The 18,551-nt window shown below is 37.6% G+C and overlaps 1 protein-coding gene across 3 annotated transcripts in view; it reads right to left on the bottom strand.

Moving 5' to 3' along the window:
• BRIP1 (BRCA1 interacting DNA helicase 1) overlaps window positions 1–18,551 on the bottom strand; it is a 237,501-nt gene that overhangs the window by 57,292 nt on the left and 161,658 nt on the right. For all 3 annotated transcript variants that reach the window (XM_072646908.1, XM_072646909.1, XM_072646910.1), the window contains 2 exons: window positions 7,668–7,827; window positions 3,324–3,445 (listed from right to left, as the gene is read on the bottom strand). In XM_072646908.1, the coding sequence (XP_072503009.1) occupies window positions 3,324–3,445; window positions 7,668–7,827 (282 nt within the window). The remainder of the gene's footprint in view (window positions 1–3,323; window positions 3,446–7,667; window positions 7,828–18,551) is intronic.

Genomic DNA, 18,551 nt, shown 5'->3' with positions numbered 1-18,551 from the left:
ACTTTTTAAAATATCTTATTTGATGAAAATGTTTCTGAAATGGATTATAAACCAGTCCCTTTTAGCTCTAAATGTCCCCAGAGAACTTCATTCATTTTCTCTACTGCCACTAGAATCTCCTCCAAATCCTACCTTTCCTCTTCCATATCTCACAATTTCTAATCAGCTGTACAGCATAATCTAGGAAGAACTAAAGTTTACCAAAGGTAACCAGAGAACTAAATTTACTAAATAATCTTAATTTTCTGTACAATCAAAAAATTATTAGGCTTTGACCCAAAAGTGGGCCTATTCCTCTCTCGAAAGTTAATACATAGACTTTGTGAGAACAATTTTCCTGGTCTTTTCAGAGACCCTTTTTCAATTCCACAAACATTTATTAATTATCTACTATGTGCAAAGTATTATGCTAGGTACTTGAGACAGAGACTAGATCTGTAATTTCACTGGGGAAAGCGAACTACTGGGTGAGAAAATTCCCTCTACCAATTCAGGTTGACATCTTCTCTGAAACTTAGAGTATTAGAAAGTTGCCTAGAGTAGAGATATTAAACTCACTAAGAAATGGAGGCCACTAATCTGGATCCCTGCAGACCGGCATATTGGCTTAGTTTTAAAATGTAATACTGTCTATGCTTTACTGTATTCTTAGTTATTTTGTTAAACACTTCCCAATTACATCTTAATTTAGTTCAGAAGCACTCAGGAGTGTTGCCTGTGCTACTGGTTGTTACATATATAGAGAAAAGTAAATGAAAAGTAATTTGAGGAAGGGATAGCCAGGGAGGAAGCTGGAAACGGTAAGAATCAGGAAAGGCTTTTGAGAAATGATACGAGAGCTGAGCCTTAAAGAAAAGTAAGGATCCTAAGAGGGGAAGAAGATAAGGAGGGAGTGCATTTTGGACATAGAGGCTCACCTGTGAGAAGGTAGTGTGGTGGGAAATGGTACAATGATTTCAGGAGCATTTAGCAGGTCTGTCTGACTGGAAAATAGAATTTGTAAAAGGAAGTAATGTGAGATAAGTCTAGAAAGAAAAGTTACCTCATCAGTACCCTCTGATTGGAAGGCAGAGCTCTGGGTCTCAAACTCCCATATAAGGGAGGAGGCCCAGGCCAAATATCTCTTCATTTCCTGCACCCCCACTCCACCCACCTCCATGTATTTGTATCCGCAATGCACACAGCACAGTGCCTGGCACATAGTAGGCACTTAATATTTATTGAATTGAAAAATATAGTAAAGTACATGGGGAAAGATCAAAAAAAAAATTCCATAAGAGATCTGAGATAGGAGAGGAGCCTTTTAGTTAGAAGAATTAGAGAAGAACTAATAAAGGAAACAATTCCTGAGGTGGACCTTGAAGGAAAAGAAGGATTTCAAAGGAAGGAATTTGGAGAGAGCCTATTCCTCCAAGGGAGAAATTCTCTGAGTGTACAGAACTGGGAGAGGGCAATAAGGGATGTGGGGATGAATAAGAAGGCCTATTTACCTGAAGCATGAAGCTCATGAAAGAGAATTATGCAAAATAAAGTCAGAAAGGTAGGTGGGAACTGGACTGCAGAGGACTTGAATGAAAGGATAATTAATTTCTCAGTCCCAACTTGAAGCCATTAAAACATCTCTCCTCACTATGGCCTACCCCATGCTGCTAGCGGCAGTAACAGCAATGACTCCTTACTATAAAGCTTAATTCAATGTTTAGAACAAACTTGTATGAAATACCTATACTGTCACTTGTTTTCTCATCTATAAATTATCATAGCACCTACCATAAAGGATTGCTGCAAGGACCAAATGAAACACCATGTTTATATCACTTTGCAAACTTCACAGTGCTGTGGAAATGAACATGGTTGTTGTTACAGTCACAGCACGCAGAAAGAACTCTGTGCTGTGAGCCTGGCGAGATAAAAGGTTTAGATAAGACATGGTCCCTGACTCCTTGGAACTTAAGAGATGCTGGTAAGCTAGCCGTCTATCAAGTTAGAGGGGACACACACACACATGCAGAGAAATGAGGCACAGCCGAGGTGTGTAACTCAAACACACACTGCAAGGGTTGCCTTTTATGGTGTCATTAGCATGCTGCTATGCTTTGGTGAAAATCTCTGGCTCTTTAGGTTTCCTTGGTCCAGGGGAGCACATGGCTCCCATTTTCCTCAGGCTTACTGTGGGTTCCCAGTCCTGTTCCAAGTGCAGAGGAATCCATAATTACTTGCACAGCTTAAAAGCGTCTCCCTATCTGGACTAACAGCCACCCCTGATATTAGTCTGTGCCTTCACATGACCCAATTCAAGCAGCCAACAACACTTATTGAACAAATAGCAAACTTCCATTGCTGGGAATTTCAAAAGAAATGCTTAATGTTTTGGAACTCATAACTCAAATGGCGAGACACAACATACATAAGAGAAAAACAAATACTCATAAAGAAAAATATAAAGATAAGTCCCCAGGAAGAAAAAATGATCCTCTCCACCAAGGCGATTTTTCAAGGCTACCCCTCCCCCATCATCCTGTAAAGTAAATGAACAAAGTAAAGGATGTGTAGAGGAAAAAATATATGTTCATATACTTATATGTTCTCTTTATAGTTCATCAGTGGTTAAGTAAAAATATATTACGTCTTTCCTCATTAGCCACTTGAATGGATGGTACATACATAAGATGATCTCTTGATTTAAACCCAACTAGCAGATAAAAAAGAATAAAATAGAAATACACGTTAACTTCTACTCCTGATGTGTGACAAGCTTTTAATAATTATAAGTGAAAGCTATACAGATTACTAACGAAAATGTGGTTTCCCTACCTTAAATTGTGAATGACAAATCACTTCCAAATAGGACAGGTTTCTAAAATCATTACATAATAAAGAAATTTATTTTGTTGTTGTTGGGTCACTTTAGATATGTCTGACTCTTCATTTGGAGTTTTCTTGGCAGAGAATACTCTGCCATTTCCTGCTGTAGCTCATTTTACAGATGAGGAAACTGAGGCAAATAGGGGTAAGTGACTTACCTTTGGTCACACAGCTAGGGAGTGTCTGAAGTCAGATTTGAATACAGGAAGATGAGTCTTCCTGACTCCAGACCTATTGTTCTACCCATTGCACAACCTGGCTGCCCCAAAGAAATTTACATAAACCCAACATTTTAAAGAATTAAGTCTATTTAAACACTACTCACTTGGGCAAGTTCTTCAATGAACAGAAATGAGCAGGAAAGACTATAAACAAAATCTAGAACTTACTTCAAAGAAAGATAACTATTTTTTATAGCAAATAAAATGTATAGCCTACCTGACATTTTGATAGCCTACCTGAAGATCATTCACATTTGGAAATGGGATGCCTATCGTTATGACAGCACGAGCGTTTTCATCTGAGAAATCCAAACCTTCACTCACTTTGCCTCGGCAAACTGCTACAAGGAGGGCACCATCTTAAAGCAAAAGAGAACAATTATTTAAAAGAAATGTATGTGGAATTTTTCCATTCTTATAACTTCTAAAACCTAAAACTTCTAAAACTCTTCAGAATTAGAGCAGCAAAATTTTTTTTGAGTAAAATAATAGGCTATTATAATGATGTACTTCAGAGTTTTAAAGTATTCTGTCTTTGGAACCTGTAAAACAGCTCTGCCTGGACCTATTTAATAAGTTATCAACTCTGAAAAAAGAAAGGAAAATGAACAGAGGTAAAGAGAGTGACTCTATGACTATTTTCTTGAAAAATCTAACCAGTGCAAAAGAATTATCCTCACAAAGGACAAAAGAGCACAGTAACCACCTCAGCCAACAAACAGTCACCGTATTTGCCAAATGCAGAGCTACAGCAGCCAAAGGCAACACTGGCTTAGAATGGAGGATGATCTATCAAAATTTATGAAGCTGTACCACTTCACTACTCTACTTGGATGGATTTGTGAACTCACTGACCTGTGTATTGTCTATAGTGGAGTAGATAACAAATCAACACCACATGGAGTTCTACTGGAATTGATTTCCTGGTGTTATCTGGGTATCACCTCTTGAGTACCCATTCCTCTTTGGGTTCCACTCCTGACTCTCTGGACTCTCTCTCGACTTCTCTCCTGCATGGTACCCCTTCCTCTGGCTGGTCAGTTTCTCCCAGAACCTCCATTTTAAGGAAAGCATCTGGGCCAACTATCTCTTCACTCCTCCCTGAGATCCACTCCTGAGTCTTTGACTCCCTCTACTGTATATACAAACACTTTTCCCCCCTCTTCCCTCTGTTCTTCCAGATTCCCCACTAGAACACATGTTCCCTGAGGATAAGGACTGTTTTCCTTTCTTCTTCTATTTATCTTCCCAGGACTTAGCACAGTACCTAGCACATGATAAGGACATAATAAATGCTTGTTGACTCAATAAATGTTTGTTATTGTTGACTACCAGTGAAATATTTGGGCCTGTCCCCTTACTTTTATCTCACAACCAACCTACCTCTTTTTCCATCTGTACAACTCCCAGATATCTTTTACATATTTGTGTGTGTGTGTGTGTGTATGAGGAATTGCTTGTTAAAATGCTACAGACTACTCACACCCAACATAAACCTCAACTGTCCTTTAAATAACCTGCTGTTTTACTTCTATAGAATTCCATGATTCACAGCCACATAGCCATACCAAATTACCAGGAGACTACTGATATTTTTTAAATGGGTCTTTATTTCAACCAGGGCAATGAATGCACTTCACCATTCCTCCAATCCAAGAAAGCATATTCTTATATGTAAATGTAAGGAAAAACTTCCTGACAGAATTATTCAAAATGGAATGGGCTAGTTTGGGAAGTTACAGGTCCCCCCTCATGGGAGATTTTTAAACAAAGTTAGATGACCACTTGTTGGAAATGTTGTAAAGGGTAATATTATTCACATACGGGTTGGACTTGATAAACCTCTGAAGTCCTTTCCAACTCTGAGATTGTGATTTTCATCCAATTCTGGATCTAATTCACTGTCCATTTGTAGTGCCGAAGATAAATATGCTGATAGATCACCCCTATGGGGCCATCTATCTTTTTATATATCACAGTACAGAAAACATGTATTTTTCACACACTTGGTCTTTTCCGGTGTGGAGTGTTAGGCCAACTCTTTTGTGGGATTAGAGATCTCACTTAGGATGCTATAATGTTCTACACTTTTATGAAAATACGAGAAGAGAACAGACGGGCTTTGGCAGATGATTTTCCACAGCAGAACACATTTTTATAATCATTCAATTTACTGAAAAATGAGAGAATATAAAGTCCAATATGTTTACTGATGTGAGTAAAAAACAAAGTCTTAAAGGCTCTTCTTATAAAAAGTGCTTCCCACATGAATGTCAAAAGTCGTACAAAACTTTATGGCAGCTTGCCATGCAAAGTTCTATAATAGTTGAGACTGCAGGAATAGCTTTTATCTGCTGAGCAATGACACAGAGTGAAGCATTAAAAAGGGAGACACGTATTCAAAGAAGAAGTTCATCAATATTATAAAAAATGTCTTATGTAAATCACAAGACAAAAGATTCTGTGTTGATGGCAAGGGGTCTCTAAACACTCCTAATCACAGATGACATACTAATTGCACAGAACCCTAGAATGCCACAAACTCCCTTTTGTGAAATCCATAGCAATGTAAAAGAGCATGATCATACACAATGAAAAAACAAAGAGGATGAAAAACATTCATGCCTCAAACTATGACACATTAACTAAATGAACACTACATCAAATTACAAGTAATACTAAGGGCAATGGAAAAAAGGCTGCAGAATTTTTACCAATGAAGACTATGCTATACAAAAGTGGAATAAAGGCATTGTCAAGGTTATTGTATAGTCGGAAGAGGAGGTAGGCTGGTCATATAGTGAACTGAGAATGAACAGCATGAAATACTAAAAAACAGGAAGACCTCCAGAGTTTTGATGGATCCTCTAATTTTTTTTAATGTAAAACATTTCTATATGAGTCATTTTGTATAAGAACACTCAAATAAAGGGGGGGAATGAAAGGAAGGAAGGAAGAGAGTGAGGGGGAAAGGAAGAGAATGAAGGGGGAGGGGGGAGGGAGGGAGGGAGGGAGAGAGGAAGGAAGGAAGGAAGGAAGGAAGGAAGGAAGGAAGGAAGGAAGGAAGGAAGGAAGGAAGGAAGGAAGGAAGGAAGGAAGGAAGGGAGGGAGGGAGGGAGGGAGGGAGAGAGGGAGGAAGGGAGGAAGGAACAAAGGAAGGAAGGAAGGAAGGAAGGAAGGAAGGAAGGAAGGAAGGAAGGAAGGAAGGAAGGAGGGAGAAAACAGCATGCTTCAGTCTGTATTCAAATATCAGTTCTTTCTCCGGAGGCTTCATCATTAGTCCTTTGGAATTGTACTCCTGAGAATAGCTAAGTCATTCATCGTTCTTCATTGAGCAATATTGCTGCTGCTGTGTACAACATTCTCCTGGTTCTGTCCACTTCACTATCCATCAAAAAAAAAATTATCCAGTTTTTTTCTGAAATCATCCTGCTTGTCATTTCTTATAGCACAATAATATTCCATTACAAGCATATACCACAGCTTGTTTAGCCACTGCTCCAAATGATGGGCATCCCTTTGATGCAATGGTCCCCTCTACTGAGGATTTATGGTAAAACATGGATAACAGTTACATAGGACAAGTAGATATGAAGAATTTGTGATCTGTATCAATGGAGGGAATATTCACACTGATGAAATCACAGATCCATTAAAATATCAAGTCTTCAAAGAAAGTCAGGTAGAACAAAAATTACAAGTACAACATGGTGGTGAACATATTAGACATGAAATCTCTTATATCATGCATAATGGAGCAATACTGTAAAAGCAACCTTAAGCCTGAACTAATTATAATTCTGACTTAGCAATCAAAATTTAAATTTTAATCACTACTTTTACTTACTACATTAGTTCCCTGAACAATTTTAAATAGCTTTAACCCAGTCCCTAATTCTCTATAACTCTCACACCAAACACATAAGTAGCATATGAAAGAACTCAGCCATTTAAAGATTTTTGTCATAGTGTGTGTATATATACACAGTGGGCTTCTTTCTTTCTTTTTTGGGGGGGTGGGAGGGTAGAGGTGGTGGTGAATTCCAGATCTATTTTAACTGGTATAGGGAACACCCAATATAGAAATCCTTTTTACCAATGCAATGGTCACAGTTAGTATGGATCAGAAGCAGGACTTGAATTCAGGTCTTCCTGTCTCCAAGGTTAAGGCTTTATGCCACACCACCTCCCAATATGCTCCATTATTCATAGGATATTACTATTAGGCTACTTATGCCATGTTTTTATGAATTATCTATATTTAGGGAGCACATTCTTCAGTTTTGTTTTTGAACAAGGATTACATGGAACATGAATGTGAGGCCCATAACTTTATCAGAACTCAGACCTTAAGTGATCAGTAAAGACGATAAGCGAATGTATTAAATGTATTATAAACATATACATGGTAGCATTCATGTGAGGCAATGCCAACTGAAACAATTATTCCATTCACTTAGGATCAAGAGATAAAATTTAAATATATATAATACTCAAATAGACAACATAAATTCTGACAGCATGAATCTGCGCTGATTTTATTAAGGACAGTATTTATTCATGGCCAAGGAATACATGTACCTCGGTCTCCTTTACATTTGATCGCATCGTAGTACACTTGTAACACTTCACGAAACGCAGCTTTCTCTCCCCCTTGTGGTTCTGTAATGACTGTCTTCACTAGCTCAAGATTTTGCCATAAACCAGTGTGCATCCAACGTTCTTTCAATTTGTCCAATAACTAAAGAGGGAAAATGAAAAGAAAAAAAAGGAAATTTAGATACCTAACTAAATAAATTGCTCTCTTCTTGCCACTGGCACATTTACAACTTGAAACATAAGAAATGGAAACCTAACTCGAAGAAGTAGGCTATCAAAATGGCAAAACATGAAATTTCCTCCAGTGTGCAGAAGTAAGGTAATTTCAATAATCACTGGTCTTAAATAGCAAATATTCCAGTAGAATATACATTCCTTCAGGGCAAAAGCTGTCGATTTCCGTACCTTGGGCTTTACCCACAGCATTTAATAGATGGTCACTGAATTGCAGTACAGGAAGCAGTACAGAGAATCAGATCTTGAAATTCACTGTTATAATTTAGAACTACTTAAAATTTGAACATTGGCCTTTTATGGGGGAGCTGTTTATTAATTTACCTCAGATCCTTTCACTGAAAGTCAACGTTTCAGTATTTTGCCTCAGTTTGGAAAACTGTCTTTATCTCTTTCTTCCTCCCCCTTTGTCTGTTCTTCCTTTTCTTTTTAAGGGGTGAGGGGAAAGGAGGGCAATTCCATATTGCCCAAACATACAAGTTTGACAGTTATACCATCTCTAAACTCTTAATCCAACTATCACTTCAACACCTCTAAGCTGAAGCTCATGACTATTCCTAAACTCATATATTCTATCTGAGATATTTTCATTTGCATACTAAAAATCTACATGTTCCTCAGAAACACTGGGAAAATGATACAAATACTCAGTACTTGAAAGCTATGTTTGTACCAAGTACCTTTCTCTCCTTTTTTCAGGAGTCTTCATAAAGTGAAATAAACACTATTCACTTCATTTCACAGTAGTTAAATTAGAAGTTCTTAACTTGGGGTCCATGAACTTCTGTTTTAAAAACACATAGTTTGGTAGTCCATTTCAATATAATTAGTTTCCTTTGTAATCAAATTGTGGTTTCATACATTTAAAAAGCATTTATTTTGAGAAGAGATGTGTAGGTTTCACCTGACTTCTGTCAAAGAAGTCCATGACACAAAATGGTTAAGGACCTTTATTAAATAATGAAACTATTATGGAGCTGGAATAAAAAACAGAAGTTTGATAGTTAAAAGCACAAATAATTAACATCTTCATTCTTAATCACCTCTTCATCTATTACTCTTCACTTAAAAAGCAATTAGATTTTAATACTTTCAGAATTCCTATTAATTATGGAACTAAAAAGTGATACAGCTTGATTCCATTATTATGATCGCAGCATTTTATAGTTTGCACTCTGGTTCAGGGAGTTATCACCAGGAGTCTAACACTTTGTTTCAGGGTCAGGGATGCTGCCATTGATTTTGATTTTTTAAAAAAAAACCTATAGAGGGGAAAGTGGGAACAGAAGTAGCTAAGGATGACTAGGATAGGAATTGCAATATATGAACCATCAAAAGAAAAGGAAATAATTCACATGGTGCAGAATAGGAGAAAAACCAAAAACTGGTCTGTTAAGAGCATGTATAAGGAAAACATCAAAGGTACTTTTGAAAGTTTTAAATAACAAAAAATAAAAACAGCTAAAATATGAACTAGAGCACAGTCTTAGACAATAAAACAACGGCTATCTATGCTACACAATTGATCTACCTAAAAGAATGAGTTTTGTCCTGACGTGAGTTATTACATGCATATAAGTTATCCTTTCAGATTGTGAACAAGTTAAACATAATATCTCAAATCTAATATTAGAAACTATTTGTATATATAGGTAGCTTTTATTTTCTTTTAGGTTGTCTCTGAACCTTTTAGTATCTGGCTAGAGGAAAAAAGGGGGAGATAAGGGTGAAAAGGGGTCATTTCTTCAACATCCTTTATCACCCTTCCTCTGCCCCCAAAGGTTTTGTCCTCATACCCACAATCTATAAAGGGAGGAGAGAAGGAAAAAAGTAGCGACTTTTGAGTCTGCTCCTTCAATTTCTCTTGCTTCACTGACAAGGCAAAGAGTTCTAAGGCTGCTTGTCTGGTCTCCCAAGATCTCCACTCCAAGAGACCTGAGAAGTTTAATTGCTGCAATCACACTTGGGTAGCACTGGTTGTGTGATAGGAGCTTCTTTTGAGAAGCACAATGTTAAAAAAGAATGGAGCAAAGTGCCTTTTACTTGATCTCCTGAACAGATCCTTCACGTAAAAGCCTTTTCCCAGAACCTGATCTCTTGCTTTTGTACTGCAGTTCACTGGGAAAATACCAAAGTCTCCTCATAAAAAATTAAAATGAGGAAAGTTTGGATAAAACTGCATAGGATGATAAGGTGGGAGAGTTAGGGAAGCCTGTCCCTGATGAGCTCCTTCTAGGAAAGCCATATATAACTAAAGTTTAATTGGTTACTTAATCATTGCATTGATAAATTTTAGAGTTCTGTAAGTAACAGCATTTCTCTTGGAGAAGAGACATTTGATGGACTGACCGAACACTTTAGTTAAGATGCCTAACATGGATAAACCTACCTTCGGTCTTAAAAGGACCTCATCTATCTCTTTATGAGCATTGAATTTTTTCCTTTCTTTTTTTGTAATTGCTGCCATCCCCTCTCTTTTTTTTAAACCTCTTCTGAACTCATGATTAGTCACCATGTTGATCAGTTTTGTTATCTGAGAAACAGAGTAGCATAACAGATAGAGAGTTGGCCTCCAAGCCAGGAAGACTTGGGTTCAAGTCCTGCCTCTGGCCATACGACCCAGGGCAATTCCCTTAATCTCTCAATGCAAATCGCTAAGGCTGCGGGAGTAAGTGCTGCTCTGCCACAGTAGAGGGAGTTAACTATATCAAAGGAATCACAAAAACAGCCACTATCCCTATTCCCTATTGCAATCATCCTGCAACCTGTTCTTCTGCTTACTTTGCTCCATGATGGTTCATACAAGTCTTCCCAAATTTCTATGAATTAATTCTTCATGTTCATCATTTCTTATGATACAAGTCCATTATATTCACGTAGCACAATTTGTCCACACTTTCCCCAAAGGATGGACAATCACTTTATTCCAGTTCTCTACAACAGTGTGACTATAAATATTCTGTTATACATGGGACCTCTTCCTCTGTCTTTGATCTCACTGCAATACATACCTAGAAATGGAATTGCTGGGTTTCAAAGGGTATGAACGGTTTAGCAACTTCTCTTGTATACTTTCAAACTATTTTCTAGAATGGTTGAATCAACTCACCACTTTTGTAGTGTTTTCTCACTCCCTCAGACATCTTAAGGGTAAATTATTTGATCTTTATCAACCTGGCAGGGGTCTCTGAAGAGGGCAAGGTATATACATAAAGGCTGTCCTTTAATTTAAAAATGCAGTCCTTAGTTGCAGAAGCCAACATTATTTAAAGCTTTGCTACCTCACTGTGCACTACTCCTACTTCATAGGGTTACAGTGAAAAAAAGTATTTTATAAACTGTAAAGCATTGCATATGTTTGTTATTTTTTATTAGCATTACTTGATGTGTTTGCTTGGAAAAAGGCTGATATTTGAACACTAGTTTGGCCTTTCTACAATACTGGTTCACCCCAAATTCTACAGTCTTGTAACACTACTAGACATTAGGTATGCACTTACAGTGTCTCTTCTGTTCACTATGCTTAACCATGACCTCCGTTCCTTAACCAATCAGTTGGCAACTACAATTTAGTGGTTACTAAATGCTCGTTCCTCGCACTGTGCTGAGTGCTAGGAATACAAAGACAATAAAGAAGCAGCCTCTACCTTTCTCTTGACTATCACGCTAGTTCAGGCTTCCCTTCGCTTTCACCTGGACTACTATACTGGTTTCTTATTTGCCATCCTCCACATAGCCACCAGAGATTTTCCTAAAGCACAGGTCTGACCATGTCACACCCTATTCAATAAACTCCAGCAGGCCCCTTATTGGCTCTAGAATCAAACATAAACCCCTCTATTTGGCACTCAGAGCTCCTAACACCTGGCCCCTTCCAAAGCTTGCAAAAAGTGAATCTACTCAGTCATTGCTCTCTTCTCAGCTTTCTATGGTTGCATTAGTTATCCTCCATGATGGGAATGCTCTCCCTCCTCAATTCCTTCTGCTGGAATTCCTGATTTCCTTTAAAATTCAACTCAAGTGCCTCTTTCCTGATCCTTCCAATCATGAATGCCTTCATTTTAGAGGTTATCTTGTATCTGCTTCACATGTGTCTTTTATATGGGCTTAGCAAAATGCCGGAATATGGTAGGTATTAAGTGGATGTTTAACATATTCCTATGTTAGTAAATAAGTATTTAAATATATACCAATAAATATAAGGTAAATTTTTGGGGAGAGGGTGGAAAGAACCAGCAGCAGGGAAGAACAGGAAAGGCTTTGTGTAGAAGGTGGTATTTCAGCAAGAACTGAAGAAAACAAGGGAGTCTAAGACGCACAGTAGAAGGAAGGAGAGCATTACAGGCATGAGAGATAGTTAGTGAAAAGGCACAAGGGGCAATCTATTATAAGATTAGGAAGGCAGGATAAGGCCAGGTTGTGAAGGACATTAGAGGCCAAAAATTAAGTGATTACATTCAAGCCTAAAGGCAAGAAGCAGCCATGGAATTTTAAGGAATAGAGAAACGACATCATCACACTTGTATTTCAAGAAAATTATTTGGACAGCTCTGTGGAGCTCTATGTCGTATAGAATGGAGAAGAGAGAGACTTCAGGCACTGTTCTAGGCAAAAAGTAATAAGAGCTTGAAGTGGGCCCAGGAGAGAGCTTTGGGAAACAGCCACAGTTAGGGAATATAATTTGGATGATGAACCAGAAAAAGAGACTTTGGAAGAGTGATCAGACAGGCAGAGAAAGAACCAAGAGAGCAGTGCCATGAAAACTTAAGGATGAGAGCACCGAGGAGAAAAGGGTAGTCAATGGTGTTCAATGATCAGAAAAGGATGAAGAATGAGAAAAGGCCATCAGATCTGGCAATAAAAAGATCAGTGGTAACTTGAAGGGAGTAGTTTCAGGTGAATGAAGAGCTCAAAAGCATTTTGTAAAAAGCTGAGGAGTGAAGGAAAAGAAAGTAGAGGCAATGAATGAAGACAATTTCTGCTAGGGGTTTAGTTGTGAAAAGGAATAGATACAAACAATAGTTTAAAGGAATGATAAGGTCTCACAAGGTTGGTGGTGCTTTGTTTTGCTTTTTCAGGACAGAGGAGACAGGCATCTTTGTAGTAGCAAAGAAGGATGAAAAAGAAAAGAATAAATTAGAGAGGGATATTGTGGGGGGCAGTTTGCTTCAAAAGATGGGAAGGAAAGGGATCAAAGGTGCATAGAGAAGGATTGATCTTGGTGAGCAAAAGGGTTACCTCTCACTCAGAGGCTGGAATAAAGGGGACAATAAGGGATGATGCCAAACTGCATTCAAGATGTGAAGAGAGAGCTCATGGCAAATGTCAATAAGTCAACAAACCTTTTTAAGCACTTACTATATGCCAGGTAATATGCTAAGTGTTGGTAATATCACAAACAGAAACAAAAAAGAGTCCCTGACCTCAAGGAGCTTACATTCTAACACTGAAGACACTAAGCTTTGGCCTGTCTTTCAAAATGGAAGTTCCAGGAGGAACCGAAAAATCCCAAGCAGGGGCAGAAGGATCTTCCAGGGTAAGAAGTTTGACAGAAAATAGTAGAGAAAGAAGTCTGGAGGGTCAGGAGCAGAGTCTGGAGTGGGGTGAAGGGGTGAGCTCTATTTCCTTAGTGAAATATACAATAAGGTCCTCAGCTGAGAGGTAGAAGGCTTGAAGAGATGAGAGAAAAGAAAGTCTGGAACAGTCTCTGTGAGGAGCAGATCATTAATCAATCAGGGAGGAGTGAAAGGACTGCCTTGCTGTCATGAGGGCTCACTTTAGATTAAATATATAAATATTTAATCAGCTTATTGGGGTGACTAATTCCAGCTCTTTTCAGCACTAAATGAATAGAAGCAGAAGAGCAGAATGGTAGGAGTAACTTAGGGTTAGATTTTGGCAAGGATTTTAACAGGACAGTGGCACAAGGGATTTGAAGGTAGAGACAATGTAGAGTTGAACTGGTTAACTACAGGGTTGAAACTGAGAAAGGAAAAAAGTGAGATTAGATCAAATAAGTAATAATATAGGAGAACACTGAGGGACGAGAAGGACTGGAGGTCCCAGCAAAGACAAGCATAGATATGAGAGGTGTAAGGCATAGGGAGAGGTGGAATAAGAAATAGAACGTTATAATCTGACAAAAAAAATTGGAGTTTTGGATCATTGATATACAACATTGAGAGTGATGGCAAGATAAAGGGTGTGACCATTTCCATATATGGTTAAGGTAAGTCTAGGAACAGGTCATAGGAGCCGAGGAGATTGAAGAATTTGGAGGTTAAGGTGTTTGAGGAGAAAATCAAACATGTATACTGACATGTCCTAGTGTAAGGGTAAGATCTGAACTGGAGAAAATGTCTGTGAATCAGCTACTGAATTCCTTGAAGAACTGGGAGGTGAAGATGTTTGATGGAATATCAACATGTACACCGATAAGAAGGGAATGAGCTAGAGGCAGATAGAGAATGTTACTAGGATACGGACTGGATCACAATTTGAACAGAGAACCTCAGAGGAGGAAAGATTGCTGAGTGATTTTGAAAAAGGGAATCTAAGTGGGGAGCAAATATGCATTCTGACCATCATGTTAGAGGGTATGAAAAAAGCATAGTCTGTGCCAGAGAAGACAATTAGGAATACAGTTTATGGGGAAACTCAGTTGTCTATCTATGAGTTTGATAAGATATAAGGAACCTGGGAGGAAAGGCTCTAAAATAAAGAGGAAGCTTATTAACTATGGAACAAAATTTCCTGGAGGAGGACATGAAAGATGTAGGCTAGAAGTGAATGGATTGGAGAGAACAAGAGGTGAGGGTTTTGGGGGTAGCTTACTCTATGATGCATCACCACAAGGACTGGGAGAGAAAAAAGTGGTGTGAGTTTGTTAGTTGTGTCTGAGTAGAAGACATACAAGCCCTCCTCACAGCTGGTGGCCTCTTCACTATATAGCAACCGCTTGGGTTTCCTGGTGTCATCCCTTCACTACAGACAATCATCCTGGTTGGGCTCCTTTGCAGCAAGCATTCTAGACCACTAGGTCCCTAAAATTTGCTGCTGTTTATGTACTCAAGATAGTAATGAAATGAGCTATCTCTGGACCTCAGTTTTCTCATTTGTAAAATTAGAGCTGGATCATCAAATGATTTTTCGAGTCTATTCCAGCTCTGACATTCAATGATTTTGTGATCCAGCTTAAATGAAGTGAAGCAGCACTAAGCCTTATTGCTTTTCCTAAGTTCTAATGACTATATATTAGATGTCTGAATGAGTTAATAGTTTTTGTGTACGGCATCACAGACCATCATCCTATTTTTCTTCTGGAGAATACAGAAACCCCAGAAATTTTAACAACTTTTCTCAACCAAATTAAATATTGCATTCATTCAATCGATTGACTGATCAATAAACATTTATTAATTGGCTACTATGTGCTATGAACTTTGTTAAGTTCTGGGGATACAAAAAGAAGCAAAAAAAGACAGGCACTGTGTCAAGGAGCTTATAATCTAATGGAGGAGATGACATTCAAACATAAAGAAAGCAAGCTATGTATAGGATAAAGAATGAATAGTTAACAGAAGGAATGCACTAGAATTAAGAGGGGGTTGGGAAAGGTTTCCTGTAGAAGGTAGGATTTTAGTGGGACTTAGAGTAAGTCTGGTAAGTCAGAAGGCAGAGTTGAGGAAGTAGACAGAGCATTATAGGCATGGGAGAGAGTCAGAGAAAATGTCTGGAGCAGAAAGACAGGGTGTCATGTCCATGCAACAGCTAGGAGGCCAGTGTCACTGGACTGGAGAATATATGGTGGGAAGTAATGTAAGAAGACTAGAAAGATAGGCAGAGGTTTGATTCTGGAGGCAACAGGGAGTCACTGGAGTCTAATGAGTAGGGGAATGACAGATCTATGCCTTAGGAAAATCACCTGAGTGGCTGAATGGAGGATGAATTGGAGTGGGAAAAGACTTGAAGGAGGCAGACCCATAAGACTCTTTTCTATTTGAGTTTTCTGCTTTTGCATACTACCAATATGGCTGAATAATTTAAAATATTCTGTACAAAATATAATAAAGCAAGCTTAAAAATAGATACAAAACTATAGTTTTCTCTACAAAGAATGCTGAGTGATATTAATGAAATATGCTCAAAAGGCATGATATGATCTCTGTGGTAGTCCCAATCTCACAGTCATGTATAAAGTTGGACACTAATACAATTTTACATACCATCATTAAATATATTTATTTAAGACCATGGAAGCAAATGGATATTAAATAGCCATTTTCTCAAAAATTAAAGGAAAACATCATCTCTCCTTAATGCATAGACAGAAATCTCCATTCCATTTATTAGTAAAGTAAGTACTTGTCAAGGTCAGATTTGAATCTTTTAAAACTATATTTAATTTCAAAGAAGTAACAAAAACCTTAGGTAGATTAATTCAGAAAATTCAGGAAGTTTTTTTTATTAGTACCTATTAAGTTAAATTGCCTGATACTGACTATTTAAGATTTCTTCACCAAGAAACTGTGCTAAATAAAAACATAAGACAAACGAAATCATGGATGTCATTACAGACCACTAAAAGCAAATACTGATGACAAGTTTCCTAATTTCTTATTACTTGCAGGTAGAGGAGAATAGATCTGGTTCATTAGTCTTACAAGTTTCCAGCTAGGAAACCACTATATAAACTCCCTAGTCACAATGCAATGACATCTGGCACATAAAACAAACACTGTATAAGAACTGAAAAGCAAAGATCATTTTTCATCATAAATTTTAGATATTGGAAAATTACACAAAGCAGTATTTTCCCAGTTATGGTTTAAAGTCAGACTTTGTTTTAGCTACATGTTTTAAATCTATATGCGATGTGGACCAGCCATTACAAAATGAAAACAGGTAACAGCTAAAAAAAATCCAAAAATATTCCCTGGAGAACTGAAACTAATCAATTTTATAAGATGGTTTATCTCCTCAGTATCTTCACCCTATTTTTTTTTATAGTAACAAGTTTCATGATAAGACCATAAAAGCAAATTTCATCAAATTTATTAGCTTGGTATATTAAATTACTTCACTGCTACTTGGCCAAAAAAGAGTATGTCAATCATTAGGCTCCGTTTAATAACTATTAGAGTATCAGTGCTACTATTAGTGCAAAAAAGTTAGGAGTTCCCAAGGGGCTAACATTGCTCTAAAAGCCTTTTCTCTTCTGAGTAGTTCATATATTTGCTACTATAATTTTTCTTTTGAATAAGCACTGTTTCCGAATCTCTAACAGGCTAGAAATGTGTGGGAAGGGTCAAAAAGTAGTTCTGCACAGTCAGCACCAAACCCATTCTCCAATAGGACCATGTCTCTGACTCAACAGGGTGATATTTGAACTCCAGTACATCTGAGTGTATTTCACATGGAGAATGGGTATGAAAGGTTAGAATCATTCATTTAAAAAAATCACGAATATTCAGTGATGCACTGGAATATATTTAATAACTAGCACTTTGGGAAAAAATGTACACCAGACAGACTTCTAACTTTAATCTACATTATTAACACTTTCTCTATTACTTTCTTAACTCTAGACAATTAAACAAAACAAGACCAGTCCTAATTTGTAGCATTTGCCAATATTCAAGGTATAAATGCACATAAGTTTAACAATTGGTTCTCTCAAACCAGTTCAAGCTGGCTCCAGCACATCCCTGAATAAATAGTAATGACTATCATCTAAATAAGAGGCAGCTTGACATAGTGGATAGAGATGTGGCCTCATAGTCAGAGACGTAGTTGGGACATTGACATACACTTGGCCATATGACTCTAGGCAAGTCACTTAACTTCTCAATGCCCCACCTCCATTAAGACTATTAGTTACAAACAGCTGCCAATTTGTACGGGTGGAGAAAGTTTCTTTCCAGGAGTTGTTCCCTTGACCAGTAAAATCATACATAAGTCTAGAAACAGAAAAAAAAAAAGTCATCTAAAATGGGTTAAATTATCAACTCTGTATTAATTTGCCAGATATAAAAGAGGCAATCAAAAAAAGTCTTAAAAGAAGTAGGTAAAACCAGACAAAATGTGCTGGAAATCTGCCTAATTATTGGAATTTTAAAATTAATTTAATGGAAACTGATCTAGTGGTATCATACTATTCTCCCCTGCCAGAAACTCAGATCACATTTCAGTTCTTATTCTTACTCCCTAAGGCAGTGAGGACTTAAAATTTTGTAAGAGTAGCATGCTTAACACCTGGGGGGAGTAGGACTCAGGTTTCTCAGTGATGACCTGATAATTTCCAAACTGAATACCACACCCAGTTGGAAAAATCCGGTTTTCTAACTAGGAATGTTTAAAAAACAACAGGGAAATCAGTCTAACACTAAAGACACCCAGAAAAGAAATGCTGATCTGTTGGGTATATGTACTGCCCAACAAGAACTCCAAATATCAAATAGTCTCATGTGAGTAAAAGAATGTTTTATTTTGTGTGTGCAAAAAATGGACATTTTGACATTCACCTTCAACTTTTATGGGTGTATTCAATTCTTCTCATAAGATCAGAAAACATTCCTCATAATTACAGCAAAATCCAAATATATTTCTGAATAAATGTATAGGATATACAAC

This window comes from Notamacropus eugenii, chromosome 2 (genome assembly GCF_028372415.1).
Source record: "Notamacropus eugenii isolate mMacEug1 chromosome 2, mMacEug1.pri_v2, whole genome shotgun sequence".
Lineage (NCBI taxonomy): Eukaryota > Metazoa > Chordata > Mammalia > Diprotodontia > Macropodidae > Notamacropus > Notamacropus eugenii.
This window is presented reverse-complemented; position numbering and strand designations above follow the sequence as displayed.